We start from the raw sequence: 22,927 nt of genomic DNA on the forward strand, positions 1-22,927 counted from the left end.
AAAGTCCCTGAAAATAAAATGGACTTAGCCAGGATTAGAACTGGAGACCTGTGAACCCTCGTTGGGTACCTTCCATGATTTTAAGCTATGAATATACAAGACAATACGTGGATTGATTCCCTTCAACCAAGACATGAGCAGTTTTCTTTTGGTTTGGTATGTTATGGCTTATTCTGTTGGCACAGTCTCAGTTTTCTGGCATATTAATGTACCACTATGTTCATGCAGAATGAATGTGTTGAAGATAAGAAATATCATGTGATGCATTCAACACAATGTCAAGTTTTCCTTAATGTCAAGGACTCAATTCTGTTCATTGTCTCTCTCAACACTTCCTTTACCTTCTCATTCCTTAAGCTGTAAATAAAAGGGTTCAGAAGAGGGGTCACTACTGTGATGAGGACAGCCGCTACCTTGTCAAAATCCAGTGAGTATTTTTGATTTGGTCTCACATACACAAAGATGTTGCTCCCGTAAGCAATGGAGACGACAGTGATGTGAGCGGCACAGGTAGAAAAAGCTTTTTGACGGCCTCGGGCTGAGGGCATTCGCAGGATGGTAGAAATGATGTAGCTGTAGGACCCAGTAGTGAATGCGAGGGAGCTCAGGATGACCAGGGCAGAGAGAAGAAAGTTTATCTTCTCAATTAGGCGAGTATCTATACAGGCCACCTGTAGAAGAGGGGCAATGTCACAGAAAAAGTGATTAATTTCTTTCCTACAGTAAGGTAGCCTTGTCACTACGATGGTTGGTGCCATCACAGACAAGAAGGCTCCCACCCAGCATCCCAGAACCAGTAGGAAGCTGGTCCTGCTGTTCATGATGAGGGTGTAACGCAGGGGGTTACAGATGGCCACATAGCGGTCAAAGGACATGACAGCCAAGAGGATAAACTCCACTGTCCCCAGAAAGAAGTAGAAATATGTTTGGGTGATGCAGCCTGCAAAGGATATGGTCTTCGTTTCTCCTAGGAGGCAGGCTAGCAACTTTGGGGTAACAACAGTGGTGTATAAAATATCCAGAAAGGACAAATTACTGAGGAAAAAGTACATTGGGGTTTGCAGGTGAGAATCAGTCCATATTAGAGAGATGATGGTAAGGTTTCCTGTTGCTGTTAATGTGTAAGTTAGCAAGAGAACCACAAAGAGGAGTATTCGAATCTCCAGGAGAGCTGGGAAGGCCATCAGGGTGAATTCAGTCACTGTGCTCCCGTTTCCCATAGCCATGGTCCTAAGGTGGGTAGGTCGTTCCCTGAAAAGAGAAGAAAAAGGGAATCAGCTTAGGTAATTTGATAAACATCTGTGCACAACATATTATTGAGCACATTTCATTTTAGGAGCTGAGTCATGGCACATAGTCCTTTACTGAAAATCATTTTTGTGTGGCCTTAGGAATGTCAAAATACTATTTAAATATATTTTTCCCCACATAATTAAGGGATAAGATGGTAAAAAAAAATCTCTCAACTTTCTTGTAGTTATAAAATTGTCTCCTACTAAATGGAATTTCTATTTTTTTCTTCTGTTCCAGTTTTGTATTCCTAGCTAAAAATGTATCAAAATTCTGATTCAAATTTTCGCTGGAACTCTTTTCTGTTATTCTAGAATTTACAGTTACTGAGAGGGGACTCCTTTTTGATATTTTCAAGTCTTATCCATTTTTTTCCCCAATTTTTGTGACCTGTCTTGAGAGGTGAAGACTCATTTTGTGTTTGCTCTATTTGATGGTCTCCAGAGTCAGGTTTTATGTCCTTTCTCTAGTGCATATAGAACTATGAAAATAGTACAGAGATGTTTATAGTGAACAATGGCTTATGGTTCCTATTGATCACTGGAGATGTCACCTCGGAAGGGAATAATGAATATCTTGTCTCTAGATAAGCTCTGTGAAACATGTTATATGCATCTGCTTGATTACTTGAGAAGATATTATATAGTATGATAAAATCAGAGAGATATAAATTATACCCAAGAAGGTAAAGTAGAGCTAATTAAACTTACTTGATTTGCTTGATCAGCTGCAATCTTAGAACTGTGCCTTAAGACCATCCAGTTGTTCTTTATAATCTAAGAAATTATTTTTTAGCAGATTTCCTCATTTCAGGTTAAAAGTATATGCACAGTAACTCTGTCCTCGGTGCTTTCTTTGTCTACATTTCACTTAGCTCCTCCTTAATAGATGACTCAGCAGCAGCTGCTCCCCACTTTGCTACCAATTGAGGGATTGTCATTTTCCTTTTCCCACTTCTCCTCCAGGATAAAAATTTGGCTTCCTGGTTTATTTTTTTTTATTTTAAAAGGTATTGTCCTTTTCTGACCTTCAGTTCAGAAAATTATAGCATGAAATCAAACTTCTGGAGATAACAGTGAGAAATTTTTTTGTTTGTTTGTTTTTGGTACCAGGGATTGAGCCCAGAGACACTTAACCACTGAGTCACATCCCCAGCCCTTTTTTATTTTTTGTTTTGAGGCAGGGTCTTACTAAACTGCTTACAGTCTTGCTAAATTTGAACTTGCAATCCTCCTGCCTCCTGAGCTGCTGGGATTATAGGTGTGCAGCCATCACTTGGCTCCAGTGACAACATTTTGGTGCATATTATCTCCAGATTATTTTGAAGGTCAAATTACATAACAATGTATCCCAAATTAGTCATACTGGCGTACCATTTTATAACTAACTCCTCCCTTCTTCCTCTTTTCTGTGTTTTACTTTTTAAAAATTTTATAATATATCATCTTTCTATGTCAAGTACTAGAAGCCAGAACAATCATTTTTAAGGGCTCATATAGTGTGATATATTTAGCTTGTTGCTTAGTGTTTGGAATTTAGATGGTCTATATTTCTTGCTTGTATAGTGATCAAATAAATATTCTTTGACACAAATCTTTGTGCAGTTGTTTCATTAATAATACAGGTTCCACAAAAAATTATAGATAATCATTTTTGAGAATAGAATGTTTGACCTCACTATCTCTGTCTCAACTTAAAACCCCAAGAAAGACTTGGCTTTAGAATTTAGCTTGCCAGAGTGGTTGGTTATGCTAAAGTCTCTATGGGTCTGCTACAGGTTCTTTGTCTGAGGTGATAGTTCTAGATCACAGTTAGGCCCTGATAGCTGATGCTGCAATAGAATTAAAGTACTTTGTTCTTTTAAAAAAATTGTCTTTAAGTTTGGAACTTCAGTTTTCTCATCTGAAAAATTAAAAAGCTGGACTCTACGTTTATAAGGTCCAATCATTGACTTAGGGCCCTGTTATCAGTTGCTTTTCAACTCCTGATCACCTCAAAGATTCTGTTTTTATTCTCTAGTAAACAAACTTTTAAATGATTTTCTAAATCATTGCACAGATGCTGTTAATCATGGATGCACATGTCAATGTAACAGCACAGGAAATCATGTGTGAAATTTCTTTATGAGGCATTCTGTTATTTGTTTTTTGTGGATCCTGTATTATTTTTTTTCCATGAAGTTGTTCCACAAGACAAATTTTATATTTTAAGATTTAAGTGTTGATTAGATTAATGAGAGCTTAAAAATTGTTTTCAATCCCAGTTTTTACCACATCTCTGTTATATTTAATTAAATCTTCACTTTGGAGTTGCAGCTTTTTTATCTGAGAAATGAAGATAATTATGACTTTCAAATGAGCTTCTATAAGGTTTAAATTAAATTGCATGTGTGACAATTCCTAAGAGATTCTTGTTAAAAATACAATCCCATTCAGAAAAGATTGAAATGCACTTAAAGGAAATGAACAATTAAAGTTCACTGTTTCTTATCTGAATAAGTAACAATAAATGATGAAAAGTTTAATTTGTAGCTGAGGAATATTTTAATGTATAAGTGGCCTGAATCCCTCTAGATTAGTATCTGATACATTAAGCATGTTGACAGATTGAAGAGACAAAATATAGAAAAGTAAATTTAAACAAAAGTAATATGATATTAGTAAATAAACTATGTATGAAAAAGAATACTTACAGTTCACCGATTACATAAGATAATGTAAAATTCTCTTAACATGCTTTATATATGCAGACACAGTGAGAGGTTTGAACTTTATTACATGTGCAAAATTGATTCCAAACATTGTACTTTGAATTTTTTTTGCTAATTCTATTTCTATTTCTAACCCATAGAAATATCTGTCAAAGATGAAATGAACCATACTAGATCACTCATCTAGCTAACTCCAATATTGATCCTTCTGGTCAGCAGCCTCACACACAACCATCCAGCTGCTGCTTGGATGACATCAGTGACTCATAATTTACTATCTTGCCTCAGCACTGGCTGAGTTTAAAGTTCCTATCTGAAATGGGAAGATGTCTTTTTTGGGGAGGGGTTACTGGGGACTGAGGTCAGGGACATTCAACCACTGAGCCACGTCCCCAGCCCTATTTTGTATTTCATTTAGAGACAGAATCTCACTGAGTTGCTTAGTGCCTTGCTCTTGCTAAGGCTGGCTTTGAACCCATGACCCTCCTTGTCTCAGCCTCCAGAGACACTGGGATTACAGGCGTGTGCCACTGTACCTGGTGGGAATATGTCTTTCATATTTCCAAAAATATGTTTATGTACATACAGGACTTGCAGACAAAATGTTAACCTATTCTGCCATGACAATCCTTCAAACATCACTACTATTTAGATATTCTTAGTCCATAACATCCCAGTGAGTTAGCACAACATAAATTCTACATTCTATTTTTGTACAGAATGTTATAGTTACAGAAAGTGAACTGAAAAGTTATAGAAATAAATTAGTCATAATAGAATTCAAGTAGATTTTCCATGATTTTCATTTAAAAATTTTAGAAAATTAATTATTCTCAACCTTCAAGCGTTTTTCTCCATTTAGGCAGGCTACATATTTCCCTTTTGTTAATTTTCAATCATTTTAGTTATTTAAAAATAAATTAACTAGGTTTTTTGGACATAGAATTTCATATGAGTAACTCAACCAGATATGGCTAATGTGGAATTCTTAGGTGTACTCACCAAGTGATGGCTCAGAGAAGGGAATTCAGAAATTATTTTGGAATCTCATCCTGCTTTCATGGTTATTACAGTATCTTTTTATGGAAGTTTTTACTAAATGCTCTTGAGTACTCTAAATGTCTCACCAGATTAACATGACTTGGATATTTTAAAGAGTTTACCTCTTTCCTTTTCTCTGGTATGCTTCCTTTCTTATATTATTTTTTCCCCCTATTGGATGAACCATGTTTTTTCTGGGCTTATTTGCCCTAGAGATTTAGATGAAAACAGCTCTTGGGACTCTGGATCAAAAGAAGTTAATTAATAATATTGTTATAAAAGAATGTTGGTTCTGAGTCACCTAATCCCAATTACAAAGTTTTGGAAGGTGCCAAACAGATCTGACCAGGGCCTCCTTGGGGATTTACTCATATTTTGCTTTATTTATTTAGAGGAAAAAGAGTACTTAAAAGTTTCTACAAGGAAGCTAAAACTATGGAATCCTTTTTCTCCTTCTTAAGTTATTGACAAAATAGAGAATGTTCTCTAACAATGAATATTCTGGTTTCAGATACCATTTATTACCATAGAGGTTTTTTAAAAAAGTTTCAGATAAAATATGGCCATAGTAAATTCCATTGTTGTTGTTGCTACTATTATTATTGTCCTTGTTCTGTCCATGACCAAAGAGCTCTGTCCTGAACTCAGCTGGGAGTGACTGTTTTTCCATATTCTAGACTCATCTCCCACAGATGTGAGCTTGCCATAAACTTCTACTATATTCTCCAGCATATATTTTTTTTCAAATGAACATTCCTTTAGACATTCTCTTTTTAAACTAAAACTCTTTACCATTTTATCTTAATAGAAATCTGACTTTCACTTAAGGATAGTGGTTTCACTGAAGCTCTTTCAAGTGAAAATGTGCACTTTATTTTTATGTACTAGAGAGAGAGGGGGATGTGACTGGAGGGACATTATAATAACAATATAATTTTAGATTAATATCATTTATTATTTATTATGTAATATTGTATATTATGTAAACATATAATGTATTATAATTTCACAATAAGATGCTAATAATCATAATTTTGTTGTGATTTTATTCCCAATCAGAAAATAATTTCCAGTTTTTTTATTAAACTCTTGCAAGGTTCATAGAATATACTTTCATAGTTTTTCTTTGGTACTCTCAGTCATTGACTGTGTTTCAGGAAAGAAGTTAACCAAGTTCCAAGTAAGACAACTATGGTAGAGTTTTTAAAATTGAATTTTAAAACACTGGTAACACATAAATATAGATATTTTTCAGTGATTTGTGTGAATTGCCGCAGAAGACCCTGAAGTTTGAATATCTTAATTCACTTCTAAAGACTGCCTTCTGCATTCCTCTTGAAGTCTTCAATGCCTTCATTATAAGTTGATCTTGCCTGTATTAGGATTACTCATTCTCTAAAATCCTCAATCCTCGGATATCAATCTTGGATTGCTATCTTAAAATTTCTTTATTTTGATCATGGTGCACAATTTTTTTGATATGCTTTTGTATTCGATTCGCCAGGATTTTATTGAGAATTTTTGCATCTATGTTCATTAGAGATATTGGTCTGTAGTTTTCTTTCTTTGAAGTGTCTTTGTCTGGTTTCGGGATCAGGGTGATGTTGGCCTCATAGAATGAATTTGGAAGAGCTCCTTCTTTTTCTATTTCTTGAAATAGCTTGAAAAGTATTGGTATTAATTCTTCTTTGAAGGTTTTGTAAAACTCCGCTGTATACCCATCTGGTCCAGGGCTTGTTTTGGTTGGTAGTCTTTTGATGGCTTCTTCTATTTCTTCCTTTGTTATTGGTCTGTTTAAATTGTGTGTGTCTTCCTGACTCAATCTGGGCAGCTCATATGACTTAAGAAATTTATTGATGTCTTCACTGTCTTCTATTTTATTAGAATATAGGGTTTCAAAATACTTTCTAATTATCTTCTGTATTTCTGTAGTGTCTGTTGTGATATTGCCTTTTTCATCCCGTATGTTAGTGATTTGAGTTTTCTCTCTTCTTCTCTTCGTTAGCATGGCTAAGGGTCTGTCGATCTTATTTATTTTTTCAAAGAACCAACTTTTAGTTTTATCAATTTTTTCAATGGTTTTTTTTGTTTCAATTTCGTTGATTTCCGCTCTGATTTTAATTATTTCTTGTCTTCTGCTATATTTGCTGTTGTTTTGCTCTTCCTTTTCTAGGGTTTTGAGATGTAGTGTGAGTTCGTTTATTTGTTGGTTTTTTCTTTTTTTGAGGAATGAACTCCAGGAAATGAATTTCCCTCTTAAAACTGCTTTCATTGTGTCCCATAGATTCCGGTATGTTGTGTCTGAATTGTCGTTTATCTCTAAGAATTTTTTGATTTCCTCCTTTATGTCTTCTGTAACCCATTGATCATTCAGTAACATATTGTTTATTTTCCATGTGATGCAGGATTTTTCCTTCCTTCTTTTTTCATTGATTTCCAGTTTCATTCCATTATGATCAGATATGGTGCATGGTATTATCTCCACTCCTTTATATTTACTAAGAGTTGCCCTATGGCATAATATATGATCTATCTTTGAGTACGATCCATGTGCTGCTGAGAAGAACGTGTATCCACTTGATGATGGTTGATATATTCTATATATGTCGGTTAAGTCTAGGTTATTGATTGTGTCATTGAGTTCTGGGATGCAAGGTTGGTTCAATATACGGAAATCAATAAATATTATTCACCACATCAATAGACTTAAAGATAAGAACCATATGATCGTCTCGATAGATGCAGAAAAAGCATTCGACAAAGTACAGCATCCTTTTATGTTCAAAACACTAGAAAAACTGGGGATAACAGGAACTTACCTCAACATTGTAAAAGCTATATATGCTAAGCCTCAGGCTAGCATCATTCTAAATGGAGAAAAACTGAAGGCATTCCCGCTAAAATCTGGAACAAGACAGGGATGCCCTCTCTCACCACTTCTATTTAATTTAGTCCTTGAAATACTAGCCAGAGCAATTAGACAAACAAGAGAAATTAAAGGCATAAAAATAGGAAAAGAAGAACTTAAAATATCACTATTTGCGGACGATATGATCCTATACTTAGAAGACCCAAAAGGGTCTACAAAGAAACTACTAGAACTGATAAATGAATTCAGCCAAGTGGCAGGATATAAAATCAACACGCATAAATCAAAGGCATTCCTGTATATCAGTAACAAAACTTCTGAAATGGAAATGAGGAAAACCACCCCATTCACAATATCCTCAAAAAAATAAAATACTTGGGAATCAACCTAACAAAAGAGGTGAAAGATTTATACAATGAAAACTACAGAACCCTAAAGAGAGAGATAGAAGAAGATCTTAGAAGATGGAAAAATGTACCCTGTTCATGGATAGGCAGAACCAACATCATCAAAATGGCGATATTACCCAAAGTTCTCTACAGGTTCAATGCAATGCCAATCAAAATCCCAACGGCATTTCTGGTAGAAATAGATAAAGCTATCATGAAATTCATATGGAAAAACAAAAGACCCAGAATAGCAAAAGCAATTCTAAGCAGGAAGTGTGAATCGGGAGGTATAGCGATACCAGATTTCAAACTGTACTACAGAGCAATAGTAACAAAAACAGCATGGTACTGGTACCAAAACAGGAAGGTGGATCAATGGTACAGAATAGAGGACACAGAGACCAATCCACAAAATTACAACTTTCTTATATTTGATAAAGGCGCTAAAAGCATGCAATGGAGAAAGGATAGCATCTTCAACAAATGGTGCTGGGAAAACTGGAAATCCATATGCAACAAAATGAAGCTGAACCCCTTTCTCTCGCCATGCACAAAAGTAAATTCAAAATGGATCAAGGACCTAGATATCAAATCAGAGACTCTGCACCTGATAGAAGAAAAAGTGGGCTTCAATCTACACATTGTGGGGTCGGGCTCCAAATTCCTTAATAGGACGCCCATAGCACAAAAGTTAATAACTAGAATCAACAAATGGGACTTACTCAAACTAAAAAGTTTTTTCTCAGCAAGAGAAACAATAAGAGAGGTAAATAGGGAACCTACATCCTGGGAACAAATCTTTACTCCTCACACTTCAGATAGAGCCCTAATATCCAGAATATACAAAGAACTCAAAAAATTAAACAACAAGATAACAAACAACCCTATCAACAAATGGGCGAAGGACCTGAACAGACACTTCTCAGAGGAGGACATACAATCTATCAATAAGTACATGAAAAAATGCTCACCATCTCTAGCAGTCAGAGAAATGCAAATCAAAACCACCCTAAGATACCATCTCACTCCAGTAAGATTGGCAGCCATTATGAAGTCAAGCAACAATAAGTGCTGGCGAGGATGTGGGGAAAAGGGTACACTTGTACATTGCTGGTGGAACTGCAAACTGGTGCGGCCAATATGGAAAGCAGTATGGAGATTCCTAGGAAAGCTGGGAATGGAACCACCATTTGACCCAGCTATCGCCCTTCTCGGTCTATTCCCTGAGGACCTTAAAAGAGCATACTATAGGGATACTGCCACATCAATGATCATGGCAGCACAATTCACAATAACTAGACTTTGGAATCAACCCAGATGCCCTTCAATAGATGAATGGATTAAAAAACTGTGGCATTTATACACAATGGAGTATTACGCAGCACTAAAAAATGACAAAATCATGGATTTTGCAGGGAAATGGATGGCATTAGAGCAGATTATGCTAAGTGAAGCTAGCCAATCCTTAAAAAACAAATGCCAAATGTCTTCCTTGATATAAAGAGAGCAACTAAGATCAGAACAGGGAAGAAGAGCATGAGGAAAAGATTAACATTAAACAGAGACGAGTGGGGGGAGAGAAAGGGAGAGAGAAGGGAAACTATGGAAATGGAAGGAGACCCTCATTGTTACACAAAATTACATATAAGAGTTTGTGAGGGGAAAGGAGAAAAAAAAAACAAGGGAGAGAATTAAACAACAGCAGATGGGGTAGAGAGGGAAGATGAGAGGGAAGGGGAGGGGGGATAGTAGGGGATAGGAAAGGTAGCAGAATACAACAGTCACTAATATGGTATTATGTAAAAATGTGGATGTGTAACCGATGTGATTCTGCAACTTGTATTTGGGGTAAAAAATGGGAGTTCATAACCCACTTGAATCAAATGTATGGAAGATGATATGTCATGAGCTGTGTAATGTTTTGAACAACCAATAAAAAAAAAATTAAAAAAAAAAATTTCTTTATTTTTATACACTTATTCTGAGGCACCATTCAGATCTCCAGTTTGTGGATGAACTCCTTTTCTTTTCATTAAAAAAATTGAATCATAATTATACATAGTAATTGGAGTAATTTTGACAAAATCATACATACAAGGAATTTTATTTTAAGCACCATTGCCTATCCCTTTTCCTCCCCTTCTCCCTCTCTATTCTCCTTCCTCTATTAAAAACTTCCTTTCTTCTACACACACATAAAAATGAAATTTTTATGTATGAATATCTATAAATATTTATATATGAGTGTAATATGATTTTATTAAATTTATTCCATTTATCTTCCTCTTTCCCTTCCTTCTTCCCTCTCATTCTCCTACATCTACTCCACTGATCTTTCCTTTATCTTTATAATATCCAATCCTGGTCCCCATTGCTTCTTTCCTTTGTTTTGGTCTAGCTTCCAAATATGAGACAAAACATTCAACCTTTAATTTTCCGAGTCTGGCTTATTTAACTTAGCATGATTTTCTCCATTTGTATCCATTTATTGACAAATGACATTATTTCATTCTTTATGGCTGAGTAAAACTCCATTGTGTATATATAACACATTTTCTTTATCAGTTCATCTGTTGATGGACAACTGGGTTGATTTCACAATTTGGCTATTGTGAATTGCGCTGCTATAAACATTGTAGTATCTGTATCTTTACAGTATGCTTATTTTAGATCTTTCCAATAAACACTGAGGTGTGGGATAGCTGGATCATATGATGGTTCTAATCTTAGATTTTTGAGAAATTTCCACACTGCTTCCCAGAATGGTTATACTAATTAACAGTCCCACCAAAAATGTCAAAGTGTATGTTTCCCCCCACATCCTCTCCAGCATTTATTACCATCATGTTCTTGATAATTGTCATTCTAATGGAATCTTAGTTTTGATTTGCATTTCTCTAAGTATTAGAGATGCAGGACATTTTTTCATATATTTCTTGAAGAAGATTTGTATTTCTTCTTTTGAGAAGCTTCTGTTTAGATCTTTTGCCTATTTGTTTAAAGTTCTAGATAAAAATGTGGCCATAGTAAATTCTGTTGTTGTTGCTATTATTATTATTGTTATTTCTGTTCTGTCCACGTCCAAAGAGAAGAGCTATTGTCCTGAACTCAGCTGGGAATGACTGTTCTTGAGCTATTTTTTTTTTGGCATTGAGTTTTTGAGTTCTTTATCCTGGATATTAGTTCCCTATTACAGTAGTAGCTGGCAAATTATCTCCTATCCCATAATAGGCTCTCTCTTCACTCTCTTAATCATTTCCTTTGCTGTGCAGAAACTTCTCAATCTGATGGCATCTCATTTATTGATTATTGGTTTTATTTCTTGAGCTTTAGGGGTCTTGTTTGGGAAGTCAATGCCTGCACTTTTATGATGGAGGGTTGACCTATGTTTCTTTCTTGCAATTTCAAGATTTCTGGTCTAAGTCTTTGATCCATTTTGATTTGAGCTTTGTGCAGGGTGAAAAATAGGGATTTAAATTCATTATTCTACATATGGATAGCCAGTTCTTCTAGCACCAGTTATGAAAGAGGCTGTCTTTTCTCCAACATATATTTTTGATACTTTTGTCAAGTATCAGATGGCTGTAAAAATTTGAGTTTGTCTCTGTCTTCTATTGTATTCTATTCCATTAGTCTTAATATCTATTTTGATGCTAATACCATACTGTTTTTGCTACTATATCTATGTAGTACAATTTGAGGCCAGGTATTGTGATGCTTTCTGCATCGCTTTTCTTGTTCAGAATTGCTTTGGGATTCTGGGTTTATTATTCTTCCAAATGAATTTTAGAAATTATTATTAATATTATTTTAGTGCTGTGAAGAATATCATTGGTATTTTATGGGGATTGCATTGAATGTGAGTATTACTTTTGGTAGTATGGCCATTTGGACTATATTAATTCTGCCTATCCTAGAACATAGGAGGTATTTCAATCTTCTGAGTTCTTCTTCAATTTCTTTATTAAGTCTTCTTTAGTGTTCTATAGGTTTCATTGATCTTTCACCTTCTTGGTTAGATTAATTCCCAGTATTTTTTTAGGGCATTATGAATGGGTTGATTTTCCTGATTTCTTTCTCAGCTGAATCACAGTGGGAATATAGGAAAAACTATTGATTTATGAGTGTTGATCTTGTATCTTGCTACTTTGCTAAATTTACTTATCAGTTCTAGAAATATTTCTGGTAGAATTTTTGGGGTCTTTTAGATATAGGGTCATGACATCAACATAGTTTGATTTCTTCTTTTTCAATTTATATTTCTTTAATTTAATTTCCTTCTCTTGCCTGATTGTCCATGATAGATTTTTGAGAATTATATTGAATATATGTGGTGAGAGTGGACATTCTTGTCTTGTTCCTGATTGTAGAGGACAATTTTCAGCTTTTTCTATTCGGTATGATGTTGACTATGGGTTTGCTGTATCTAGCCTTTGTAAGTTCCTTTTATCCCTAGTTTCTTCAGTGTTTTTAACATGAATGGGTGCTATTTTTTTGATCAAAGGCCTTTTATGCATCTATTGAGATGATTATATGATTCTCAATTCTATTTAGATGCTGAATTACATTTATGGATTTGTGTATGTTGAAACAGCCTTGCATTCCTAGGATGTAGCCCACTTGATCCTGGTATATTATCTTCTTAATATGTTTTTGAATGTGGTTTGGTAATATTTTATTAAGGATAAAGGGATATTGGTCTGTAGTTTGCTGTCCTAGATGAGTCTTTGTCTAGTTTTGGCATCTGGATTATACTGGTTTCATAGAATTCTTTTGGGAGTGTTCTTTACCTTTCAATTTCATGGAACAATTTGAGGAAGACTGAATTATTTCCTCTTTAGTCTGGTAGAACTACACTGTAAAGCCTTCTGGTCCTGGGCTTTTCTTTGTTGGTAGGCTTTAAACTGTGTTTTAATTTCATTACTTGATATTAGTTTGTTTAGATTTTACATCTTCCCAATTCAGTTTGGGCAAGTCATATGTGTTTAGAAATTTGTCAGTGGCTTCTAGATTTTGCAGTTTATTGGAGTATAAAGTTTCAAAATAGTTTCTAATGATTCTTTGAATTCAGAAGTGTCATGGTAACTACTTTTTTTGTCTTGTATCTTGTTGATTTTTATTTTTATTTTCTTTTTCTAAAGCTTTGAGGTAGAGCATAAACTTTTTTAAAAAATTTTTTTTGTTACTGGGTATTGAACTCAGGGGCACTCAACAGTTGCTTAGCTCCTCACTGTTGCTGAGGCTGGCTCTGTATTTGTGATCCTCCTGCTGCAGCCTTCCCAGGCTTCGGGATTACAGGGGTGTGCCACGTTGCCTGGTGATTTCTTGTTTTTTTTTTGATGTATGTGTAGATATCAACATGGGGGGACCTGAAGTTTCCCTCTGTTTGTTCCTCCTTGGAACCTGTTATTTTGGGGGGAATTTGTCTCCCTACTTCTATGTGTTGAAGTTACACTTAGGCTCAGGTGGGGTTAGATCTTGTGTGGGGTGAGATTCATTATTCTTTGGCTAGGGTGTAAGAATTTTTTGGCAGCATGGTGTCTACTCTTATAGGCTTGAAGTATCTCAGTCACTTTCTAGTCCTTCTTGGAGGAGGAAGCTAGGAGTAGAACCAATGACAAAAATTGACATATAAAGATAAATATCTAGCATCTACTTTGACATCTGTAACATTAATGGCCATCTATATAGGAATGGTGGCGGTCAACAATTAACATTGGTACCAGCAAAACAAATTTGTGACTAGATTCAGCCTTCAATATCAAGTGTCTATTATGTCATCCACTGTATTAATAATCACCTCAACATGAGCAGGGTATGAATTGCATATGCTGATATAATTCTATTGTTCAGTGCAACAACAGTTTTTGAAGTAAAGAGAAAATAGGGTGGGAAGGAGGGAGAAATTTTGAAATTTCTTAAAAACAGTGATCAGAGGAAAGGCAGGAGGTAGGGAGCAGATATTGACTGTAAAGAAGAAGTAATAAAAGATTAAATAAAAATGATAAGATAAAGAAAGAGAGGAAATAGGAACAAAAAAATTGACTGGTAGTAGGAAAAGAGTGAAAAGAGGGAAGAAAAAGAGGCCAGACCCAAAGTATGATCAAATCAACAACTGTAAGATCTAATTAATTTAAACCTGCATATACTTAAACCCTATCCAAGATAAATCAAGGCTGAATAATAAACAAGTGTAGAAGGAAGCAATTAATGTAAAGATAAAATTATAAAAATATACACATATATTTTAACTTATTCACACAGTGAGTACACACATACACTCCCACACACATACCCATGTACATGTACACAAAATCATGTATAATAGAAAAAACCAAAAGGTAATGCAATATGATGTTTGAAAAAATTTTTTAAAATTGTTAAAGTTAAAAAAAAATAAGAATACAAAAAATAGAATAAAAGTGGGATTATGGGTATAAGGAAAAAGAACTAAGAAAAAAAGTAAGAAAGAAAATGCAAATTAAAAAAAGAGGAAAAATCTTGCTCAGAAATAAGGAGCTTATTTGTGCTAAGGTGGTGAAAGCATTTGGTGGGAATGGAATTTCCGTTTTCATAAGTTTTGGTTTTGTAGCCTTTGGTTACTGCTTGCCTTTGTGGGTAGAAGGCACTTCAGTGATTCATTACCCACCTCACTGAATTTTCCTCTTGCTTTGTGGGTCCTGATGCTGTGGGGATCCTCCTCTGATGAACAAATTTTCTACTGGCATTTCTGCCTGGAGATATAAAATACTTACATCTGAAAAGTTCTTTATTTTATCTTTTTTTTTTTTTTGGTGGTGGTGGTGCTGGGGATGGAACTTAGGGCCTTGTGAATGTGAGGCAAGCACTCGACTGACTGAGCTATATCCCCAGACCTTGCCTCTGTTTTCAAGAGATATTTCGTCTGAGTTCTAGATTGACATTTTCTTTTTCAGTATTTAATGATGTTATTTAAGTACCTTCTAGCTTACATTGATTCTGTAAGGAAATCTGCTTACAGAATCGGGAAATCTGCTGTTAATTTGCCTTTGTTTCTCAGTATATATGATTTATCATTTTTTCTGGATTGCTTTTAGACTATTTATAGCAATATGATTTTAAGCACTTTGATTATAATATGGCTCAATGTACTTTTATTTATATCTCTTCTATTTGTTGAGCTTCTTAGACTTTTGTGATAATCATTTGCATCAAAATTGGAAAATTTTTGTCTTTATTTTTCAGATATTTCCCACTCTCACTCTATTTTAGTCTAAGTAAATGTATATTTACTTGAAGTTGTACCACCCTTTGTGAATTCTCTTTAAATTTTTCTTTCAATTTTCCCCCTTTTCATGTAGTTTTTTTCATTGCTATGTGCTCAAGATTATTAGTTTTTCCTTTTGCAATGACCAATCAGTTGTTACTTCCACACTATGGATTTTTTTTTTTTTAAATTTCACACATTATACTTTCTTCTCTACTTAACAAATAGTATGCAGATATAATAGCAGTCTTAATGTCTAATTCTTTCATCTTTGTCATTTTTGTATAAATTTCAGTTGCTTTTTTTTCCTTGTGGATTATATTTTCCTATTTCTTTGTATGCCTAGTAACTTTAAAATATATTTTCTGATGTTTGGATTGAAACATAATATTTTCCCATATTTAGGAAGTTCAGTGTGATATGCTGGTATTGTTTTTTGAGACAGGGTCTTGCTAAGTTGCTGAGGTTGAACTTGAACTTTTGATCCTCCTACCTCAGGTTCATGAGTATATTGCACTACAGGTAGGCTCTGCTGGATCTGGTTCAATGTGATATTTTGATCAACTCAGAATAATTAGCATGTTCACTACATTAAACTTTTAATTTCTTTGTGGTAAGTACATTTGAATTCCTCTTTTCTAACTATTTTGAATTCTATTACATTTACCCTATTATGTCACAGAATTCCTTCTATCAAGCAATAAAATTATACCTGTTGTCTGATTTTTCTCCCTTTTTCTTTCCCATATTTTCCCTAGTTTCTGATAATAACTATTCTACTTTCAACTTCTGTGAAATCAACTTTTTTAGATTCCACTTACGAATATGATTATGCAGAGTTTGTCTTCCTGTGCCTGATTTATTTCACATACATAATGTATTTCAGGATTATCTATGTTGCAAATGACAAGATTAAATGTGTTTTTTTTTTTTTTTGTACCAGGGATTGAAGCCAGGGGTGCTTAACTACTGAGCCACATACCCAGCCCTTTTTGTGTTGTATTTAGAGACAGGGTCTCACTGAATTGCTTAGTGCCTTGCTTTTTGCTGAGGTTAACTTTGAACTTGCCATCCTCCTGTTTCAGCCTCCTGAGCCACTGGGATTACAGGCATGAGCCATTGGGATTACAGGTGTGAGCCACTAGGATTACAGGTGTGCACCACTGCGCACAGCAATTAAATGCTTTTTAAATGGATAAATAGTATTCCTTTGTGTATATATGTCACATTTTCTTCCTTCATCTATTGATGGACATTTAGGTTGATTCCATATTCTGGCTATTTTGAATAATGCTATAATAAACATAGGAGTGAAAGTGTCCTTTTGACATGTTGATTTCACGTTCTTTGTTATATGCTTAGCGGGATTGCTGGGTCACTTGTTAGTTATATTTTTAGTTTTTTAGGAATCGACATACTGCTCTCCATAATGGCTGTCCTAATTTACATTCTCAGCAAAAATGTATAAGTTCCTCTTTCTCCATATTCTTGCTATTATTTGTCATTTTTTGTCTTTTGACAATAGTCATTTCTCACTGGGGTGAGGTGGTATCTCATAATGGTTTTGATTTACATTTTCCTTTCAATTCATGATAATGAACATTTATTCATATATCTGTTGGCCATTTATGTGTCTTCATTTTAGAAATGCTTAGTCAGAGCTTTTGCACATCTTTGAATTTGGGTTATTATTATTATTTGCCTTTGGGTTGAGTTCCTAATATATTTTTCTATTGAAAAATCTCAGCCAAACATCCGAGAAACAATTTGAGTTCCTTCTAATATTCTGGATATTAACTTCTTGTCAGATGTATAGTTTACAAATATGTTCACCCATTCTGTCAGCTAGTTGTCTCTTTGTTGACTGTTTTGTTTGCTAGACAGAAACTTTTTAATCTAATGTAATACCCTTTGCCAATTTTTGTGTTCTGTTGCCTATGCATTTGGAAGGCTGGTAATTTTTAAAAAACAGTACTGGGATCAAACTCAGGTCCTGCACATTTTAGAAAAGCTTTTTACCACTGAGCTACATCCCTAGGCCAGGATCTTACTAAGTTGCCCAGGCTGGCCTTGAACTTTCAATCTTCCTGCCTCAGCCTCCTACGGGTATGTGCCAGCACACCAGGTGGATGCCTGGTAATTTTTGACTGAATATCAGACATTATAAAGGATATTTTTGTACTGCTAAAAGCGTTCTTCAACTTTGTTTTGGGGTTCAGTTAAATTGATTAGAAATAGTCTGTTTTTTTTAGGATTTTTGATTTCAATCTTAAAATAAATGAAATCAGTTTTAGAAGATAATTATATCATAAAATATAACTACACGAAAAGAAAAGGTTGGGTGGGGCAATAGAGAAATCCTTGTAGTGTAGCTTCCAAAATGGAAGCTGACGTATAAGCCAGGACGCAAGGGCAATATTTTATAATACCCATAAATAGTACTGGAGAGGTGTATTGTAAGGCCTAGAATCTATGTGCTGCCTTGATGTCTTTAAGTCTCACAGGGTCAAACCTTGAGTTTCCTAACTTTCAACGGATGTGTACCACCATCCAATAGTGAGGCTTCCTACCTCACTATCAGCCAGACTAGCCATATCCCAGCCAGGACTCAACTTGCCAGGCTTCAGTTTGCTGCCAGCCGAGGAGTCGTTCATTCTGCTTCTGAGTGCAGCATGGCATCTGTGTTCTTCTCTCTTGGATGTGAGTATATGTGACTGCTGTCAATATTATCTACCCAGTGCTGAATGTTGTGTGTTTGCCATCTTTGGAGTTTTAGGGCAGAATTCCTTCCCCCATCAATGGGCTGAAAAGAAGGCAAAAAATGCTCAGAGGTGTGACTTTGGCTATGTGTGTATGTATGTGAGTACATGAGGGTATACCAAGAAGGGCTCCAAGATAGGGAGAGTTTAGAGGAAATTCTGATGAGAAAATACAGAAGAAATATTTAATAAGAAATATTGAATGAGAATAGTGGTAAATTAGATAGGATGGTATCACATGACTGCCTTAAATATGAAGTCACATTTAAATGTGGAGGGGTGTTTTGGGGTTCAGAGGAAACCCTTTTCATCTAATGACAAGCCAATAGTGTTATTTTATGACTACATTTGTCCTTAACAGAAACTTCATTAGTATTTTCCTGATTCTTTTCTCAACTCTGCAAATAGTCTTGTTTTCCAATTGATGTAAGGTCTATTATAATCTGTGATTGTGTTAGTCATATTTTTGTTGCTGTGACCAAAATGCCTCACAATAACAATTTAGAAGAGGAAAAGTTTATTTTGGACCCAAAGTTTCAGGGTTTAGTCCATGGTAAACCAGCTCTGTTACTCTGGGCCAGAGGTGAGGCAGGGCATCATGGCCATGCTTGGTTTATGGCTGCTAGGAAGCAGAGGGATCAAGGGGAAGGGGACATTAGGAAGATGAATCCTTCTAGGGCATTTCTTCAGTGACCTACCTTATCTAGCCACACCTAATCTACCTACAGTTATCACCCAGCTAGTCCATTCAAACTAGGAAGGATGGATTAGGTTACAGTTTTCATCTAATCATTTCACCTCTGAATATTCCTGCATTAACACAGGGGTTTGGGGAGACACCTCATTTTCAAATCATAACATTTCATCCATGGACTCCAAAATCTCAGTTTGTCTCATAATGATAAATTCATTATTCCATTTCCAAGAGTCCCCTTAATGTTTTAACAGTTTCAGAATTTTCTCTTCTGAGACTTAAGGCAAACTCTTGAATGTGAATTCCTGTAAAAATCAAAAGCAATTTTTTTATACTTTATATCTATACCTATATATACAATATTAAGATAGTCAACATATTGTCATGAACAGTGGGAACATGAGGTTCAGGGGATAATTCTAGAAACTGGATTCACTGTGCTAATGTACATGTTTTCATTTAAAAAGCAATGTGCTTATAACCTTGACTGGATTAAGTCAGTAGGATATGTTACATTTCTCAGCAAACAAGCCATTATCTGGAGAAAGGCAGGCTTGAAATACTCCTCCCTGTAATAACAAGAACACAAATTACCTTGAAGGGGTGCTTTTTGACCTTCACACAGACCAGATTCCACACTGAGGGAGATAGGCAAAATCCCTTAACCATAAAATCTGTAAGAAAAAGTTTGGCCAAAATGACCCAGAGTTGTCTTGGATCTTTAGCATGTCATTAGCAAAATATCTCTTCCTTGGGATCCTATCTCCCCAAAAACAGGAAGGGAGGAGGGGCAGAAAATCCCTCTCTTCTCTAAGAGACCAATTCTTTGTGAGTATCTCCTTTCCCCCTTTTCCTATTTCTTCTAATAAACTTATGCCTGCTATTCTGAGTGACATATATGGAATCTTTAGGTGTGGTCATAAGAACTGTTCACTAAGGACCTCCATAGCTGCCTTGACCATGGAGATAGTGGGCTCTTGATCTGTAATAGTACAATGGCACAGAGTAAAAATTTTCATTCAAAAATGGAGGAATAGAAATATAGAAGGAATGGAACCAGAACAAGACTGAAATGCACTGGGGAAATTTTTCCTGTTGCTCCACATCCAATATCTGAGATGTGATCTGGGAATCCCTGCTCCTTTGGTTTTGAAGGTTGCAGCTCATGTGGCCTCACTAAGACCTGCTCTCTCCACAGCTGGCTGCTTTCTTTGGCAGATAATCCATGTTACTGGCATCTCTTAACTTCTGGAGTTGCCATTCGAGCTTTGGCTTCACCCTTCCAGCCTCACACATTGCTCTCGCGGGGCCAGTCTACAGGAATTCTTACCCTGCTACTTGTTGTCTGGCCTTCTAGGCCTTCCTTTGAAATTGCAGGGGAAGCCTCAGTGACCCCTGGCTCTAGCATTCTTCATTTCTGCATAACTAGTACCTCACGGATGACGCCAAGCTCTGCTGTCAGCTCAAGCCGTAGTCAGAACACCCTGGACAAAACCTTCAATGGCCTCTGAGTGTTTGATAGAGTATGCTGAAAGAAACCCTGGGAAATATGCTCTGGGAATGCTGTTTTAGTCAGCTTTTCACTGTTGAGGCCAAAATATCTGACAAGAACATCTTAGAGGAGGAAAATTTTATTTTGGATCATGGTTTCAGAGGATAATTACACGGTCAACCAACTCCATAGCCCTGGATCCACTTCTCCATAGGTGAGACAAAACATTATGGCAGAGGACATGATGGAGGAAAGCAGCTCAGGATGTGACAATCAGGAAGCAGAGAGAGAGAGAGAGAGAGAGAGAGAGAGAGAGAGAACGCTGCTTATCAGGGGCAAAATAGAAACCCCAAAGTTATGCTGCTAGTGACCTGCTTCCTCTAAGTTTTACCATACATTAGTTTAAAACTCTCATAATCTAATTTAATCTCTGAACATTCTTGCATTGTCTCACACATGAGATTTTTGGACATACCTCATATCTAAACCATAACATTCCACACGTGGTCTAAAAATCTCATGCCCATACCACAATGCAAAAAAAAACTTAGTCCATTTTAAAGAGTTCCTGTAGTCCCAACAATTCCAGAATTACCCAAAAGTTCAAGTTCAAAATCTCATCTGAGACTCAGGGCAAACTCATGGGTATTTTCCCCTATAAAGTTCAAAAGCAACTTATATATCCATTTTATAAAGGCACAAAGTAAGCATTTTCATTCCAAAAGGAATAAAAAGTTGTATATAAAGAAGAGCTGGAACTAAAGCAAAATTGTGATTCAGCTGGATGAGTCGCTCCATATCTAGCATCTGGGTCACATGGCATGGGAATGTTCTCTCCAAAGGACTTGTGTAGCTGTCCCTATCTCCTTGATGGTTGCAGCCCACATGACCTCTTTCCTGGCATGTCTCTGCTTGATTCATGCAGTTTACCTTAGTAGACTGTCAAGAGCAATGACTGAGTTATGGTCCTTGAAATGTCCTGCAAAAGTGATGCCTCTACTGGGAACTCTCAGTGAAAAGCTGCCAATGGAGACCCAGTTGCTTTGGTTATGCCCTGTTCAAAAGAAGGTTCTGTGTTAGCCATGGGTCTATCAGTTTTTGACCTAGAAGTTCAGACAACAGCTGCCTGGGGGTAGAAAATTATAGATGCAAGTTGACAATTATAATTGGGCTGTTCATACCTATGACCTTGGCTCTGCTTGTTTTGAAGAAACTTTCTCACAATAACCCTTTTGAAGTTAAAACTGATATAATAGCTGGGCATAGTGATGCACACCTCTAACCCCAGTAGCTTGGGGACTGACAGGAGGAACTTGGATTCAAAGCCAGCCTCAGCAATGGAGAGGCACTAAGCAACTCAGTGAGACCCTGTTTCTAAATAAAATACAAAATAGGGCTGGGGATGTGGCTCAGTGGTTGAGTGCCTCAGAGTTCAATCCCTGGTACCCGATCCCCTAAGAAAAATCTTATATAATAAACATGCTGAGCTGATTCTGGGTCACTATCTCCCTACCAGAGTTTAGTGATCCACCAAGCCCTAGATTTCTCTATTTGTGTGTCTGTTTGTCTTTTCTTCATTCCCTCATCACCCCCTCTGGTTGTCCTGAATTAACAGCTGTGCAGGTTGCAGCAGCAGACATTCCTAGCATCTCTTAATATTGGAGTTCTCCACTGCAGCTTTGACTTTCTTCTCATATCTTCACACATTAACCTTTTAGCGGATACCTGCAGGGATTCTCACCCTGTTTCGCTTCACCTGGCCTCCAAGGCCTTCCTTTAAATTCTGGTGAAAGTCTCCCTGACCCCCTAAATTCAGCATCTTGCATTCATGCAGAAGTAGCCAATCCTCCTGGTATCATAGCTGCAGCATTCTCTGGGTGTCTGCTTGGCTCCACAGTGAAACAAATTTCTAGGATCCCTTTCTCAAGAAGGGTGTCCCCATGGTCTTTTAAATGAATTTTTACTTTTATACCTTTGAGCCTGAGATGAATGTGGTCTTGCCAATTCCTGTAGTAAGTATAATCTCTTTAACAACCACATCTTCTTTAGCTCCATTTTTGCTTCTACTTTTCTGGCCAAATTGCCTGTTTTTTTTTTTTTTTTTTAATCTTTCTGCTCTGCTTTCTGATCCTCATTATCACAGTAAACTTGGATAAAAGATGCCAGGAATATTTATGGCATCCCCTGAAATTTCCTTTGTCAGATTAATTAGAACATCACATTTAAATTCAGCCTCACAAGAAGCTTCAATACATGGGGAAAATGTAGCTACTTCTTTGCCAGAATTTAAAATGAGTAGTCTCTAGTACAATTTCCACGAGAGTCCTCCTTTTCTAAAATATCATGAGCCCAGTGTTTACTCTCCACAGTCTTATTGGCTTTCTGATCTGCTGAGCTCCTACTAGAATTGCCCATTAAGTTCTGCTTACAATATTTT

General features: G+C 36.1%; 1 protein-coding gene across 1 annotated transcript; it reads right to left on the bottom strand.

Annotated features, from left to right (window-relative positions):
* Positions 1–278: 278 nt before the first annotated feature.
* On the bottom strand, positions 279–1,220 carry Or6m1 (olfactory receptor family 6 subfamily M member 1). Its single transcript, XM_027930480.2, has one exon. The coding sequence runs from the start codon at positions 1,218–1,220 to the stop codon at positions 279–281; it is 942 nt and encodes a 313-aa protein (XP_027786281.2).
* Between the last annotated feature and the right edge of the window lie 21,707 nt (positions 1,221–22,927).

Source organism: Marmota flaviventris, chromosome 9 (genome assembly GCF_047511675.1).
Source record: "Marmota flaviventris isolate mMarFla1 chromosome 9, mMarFla1.hap1, whole genome shotgun sequence".
In the NCBI taxonomy this organism is placed as follows: Eukaryota; Metazoa; Chordata; class Mammalia; order Rodentia; family Sciuridae; genus Marmota; species Marmota flaviventris.

Coding starts and splice junctions, on each gene's coding strand:
- Or6m1 (XM_027930480.2), bottom strand. CDS start 1,220: ATGGGAAACGGGAGCACAGTGACTGAATTCACCCTGATGGCCTTCCCA.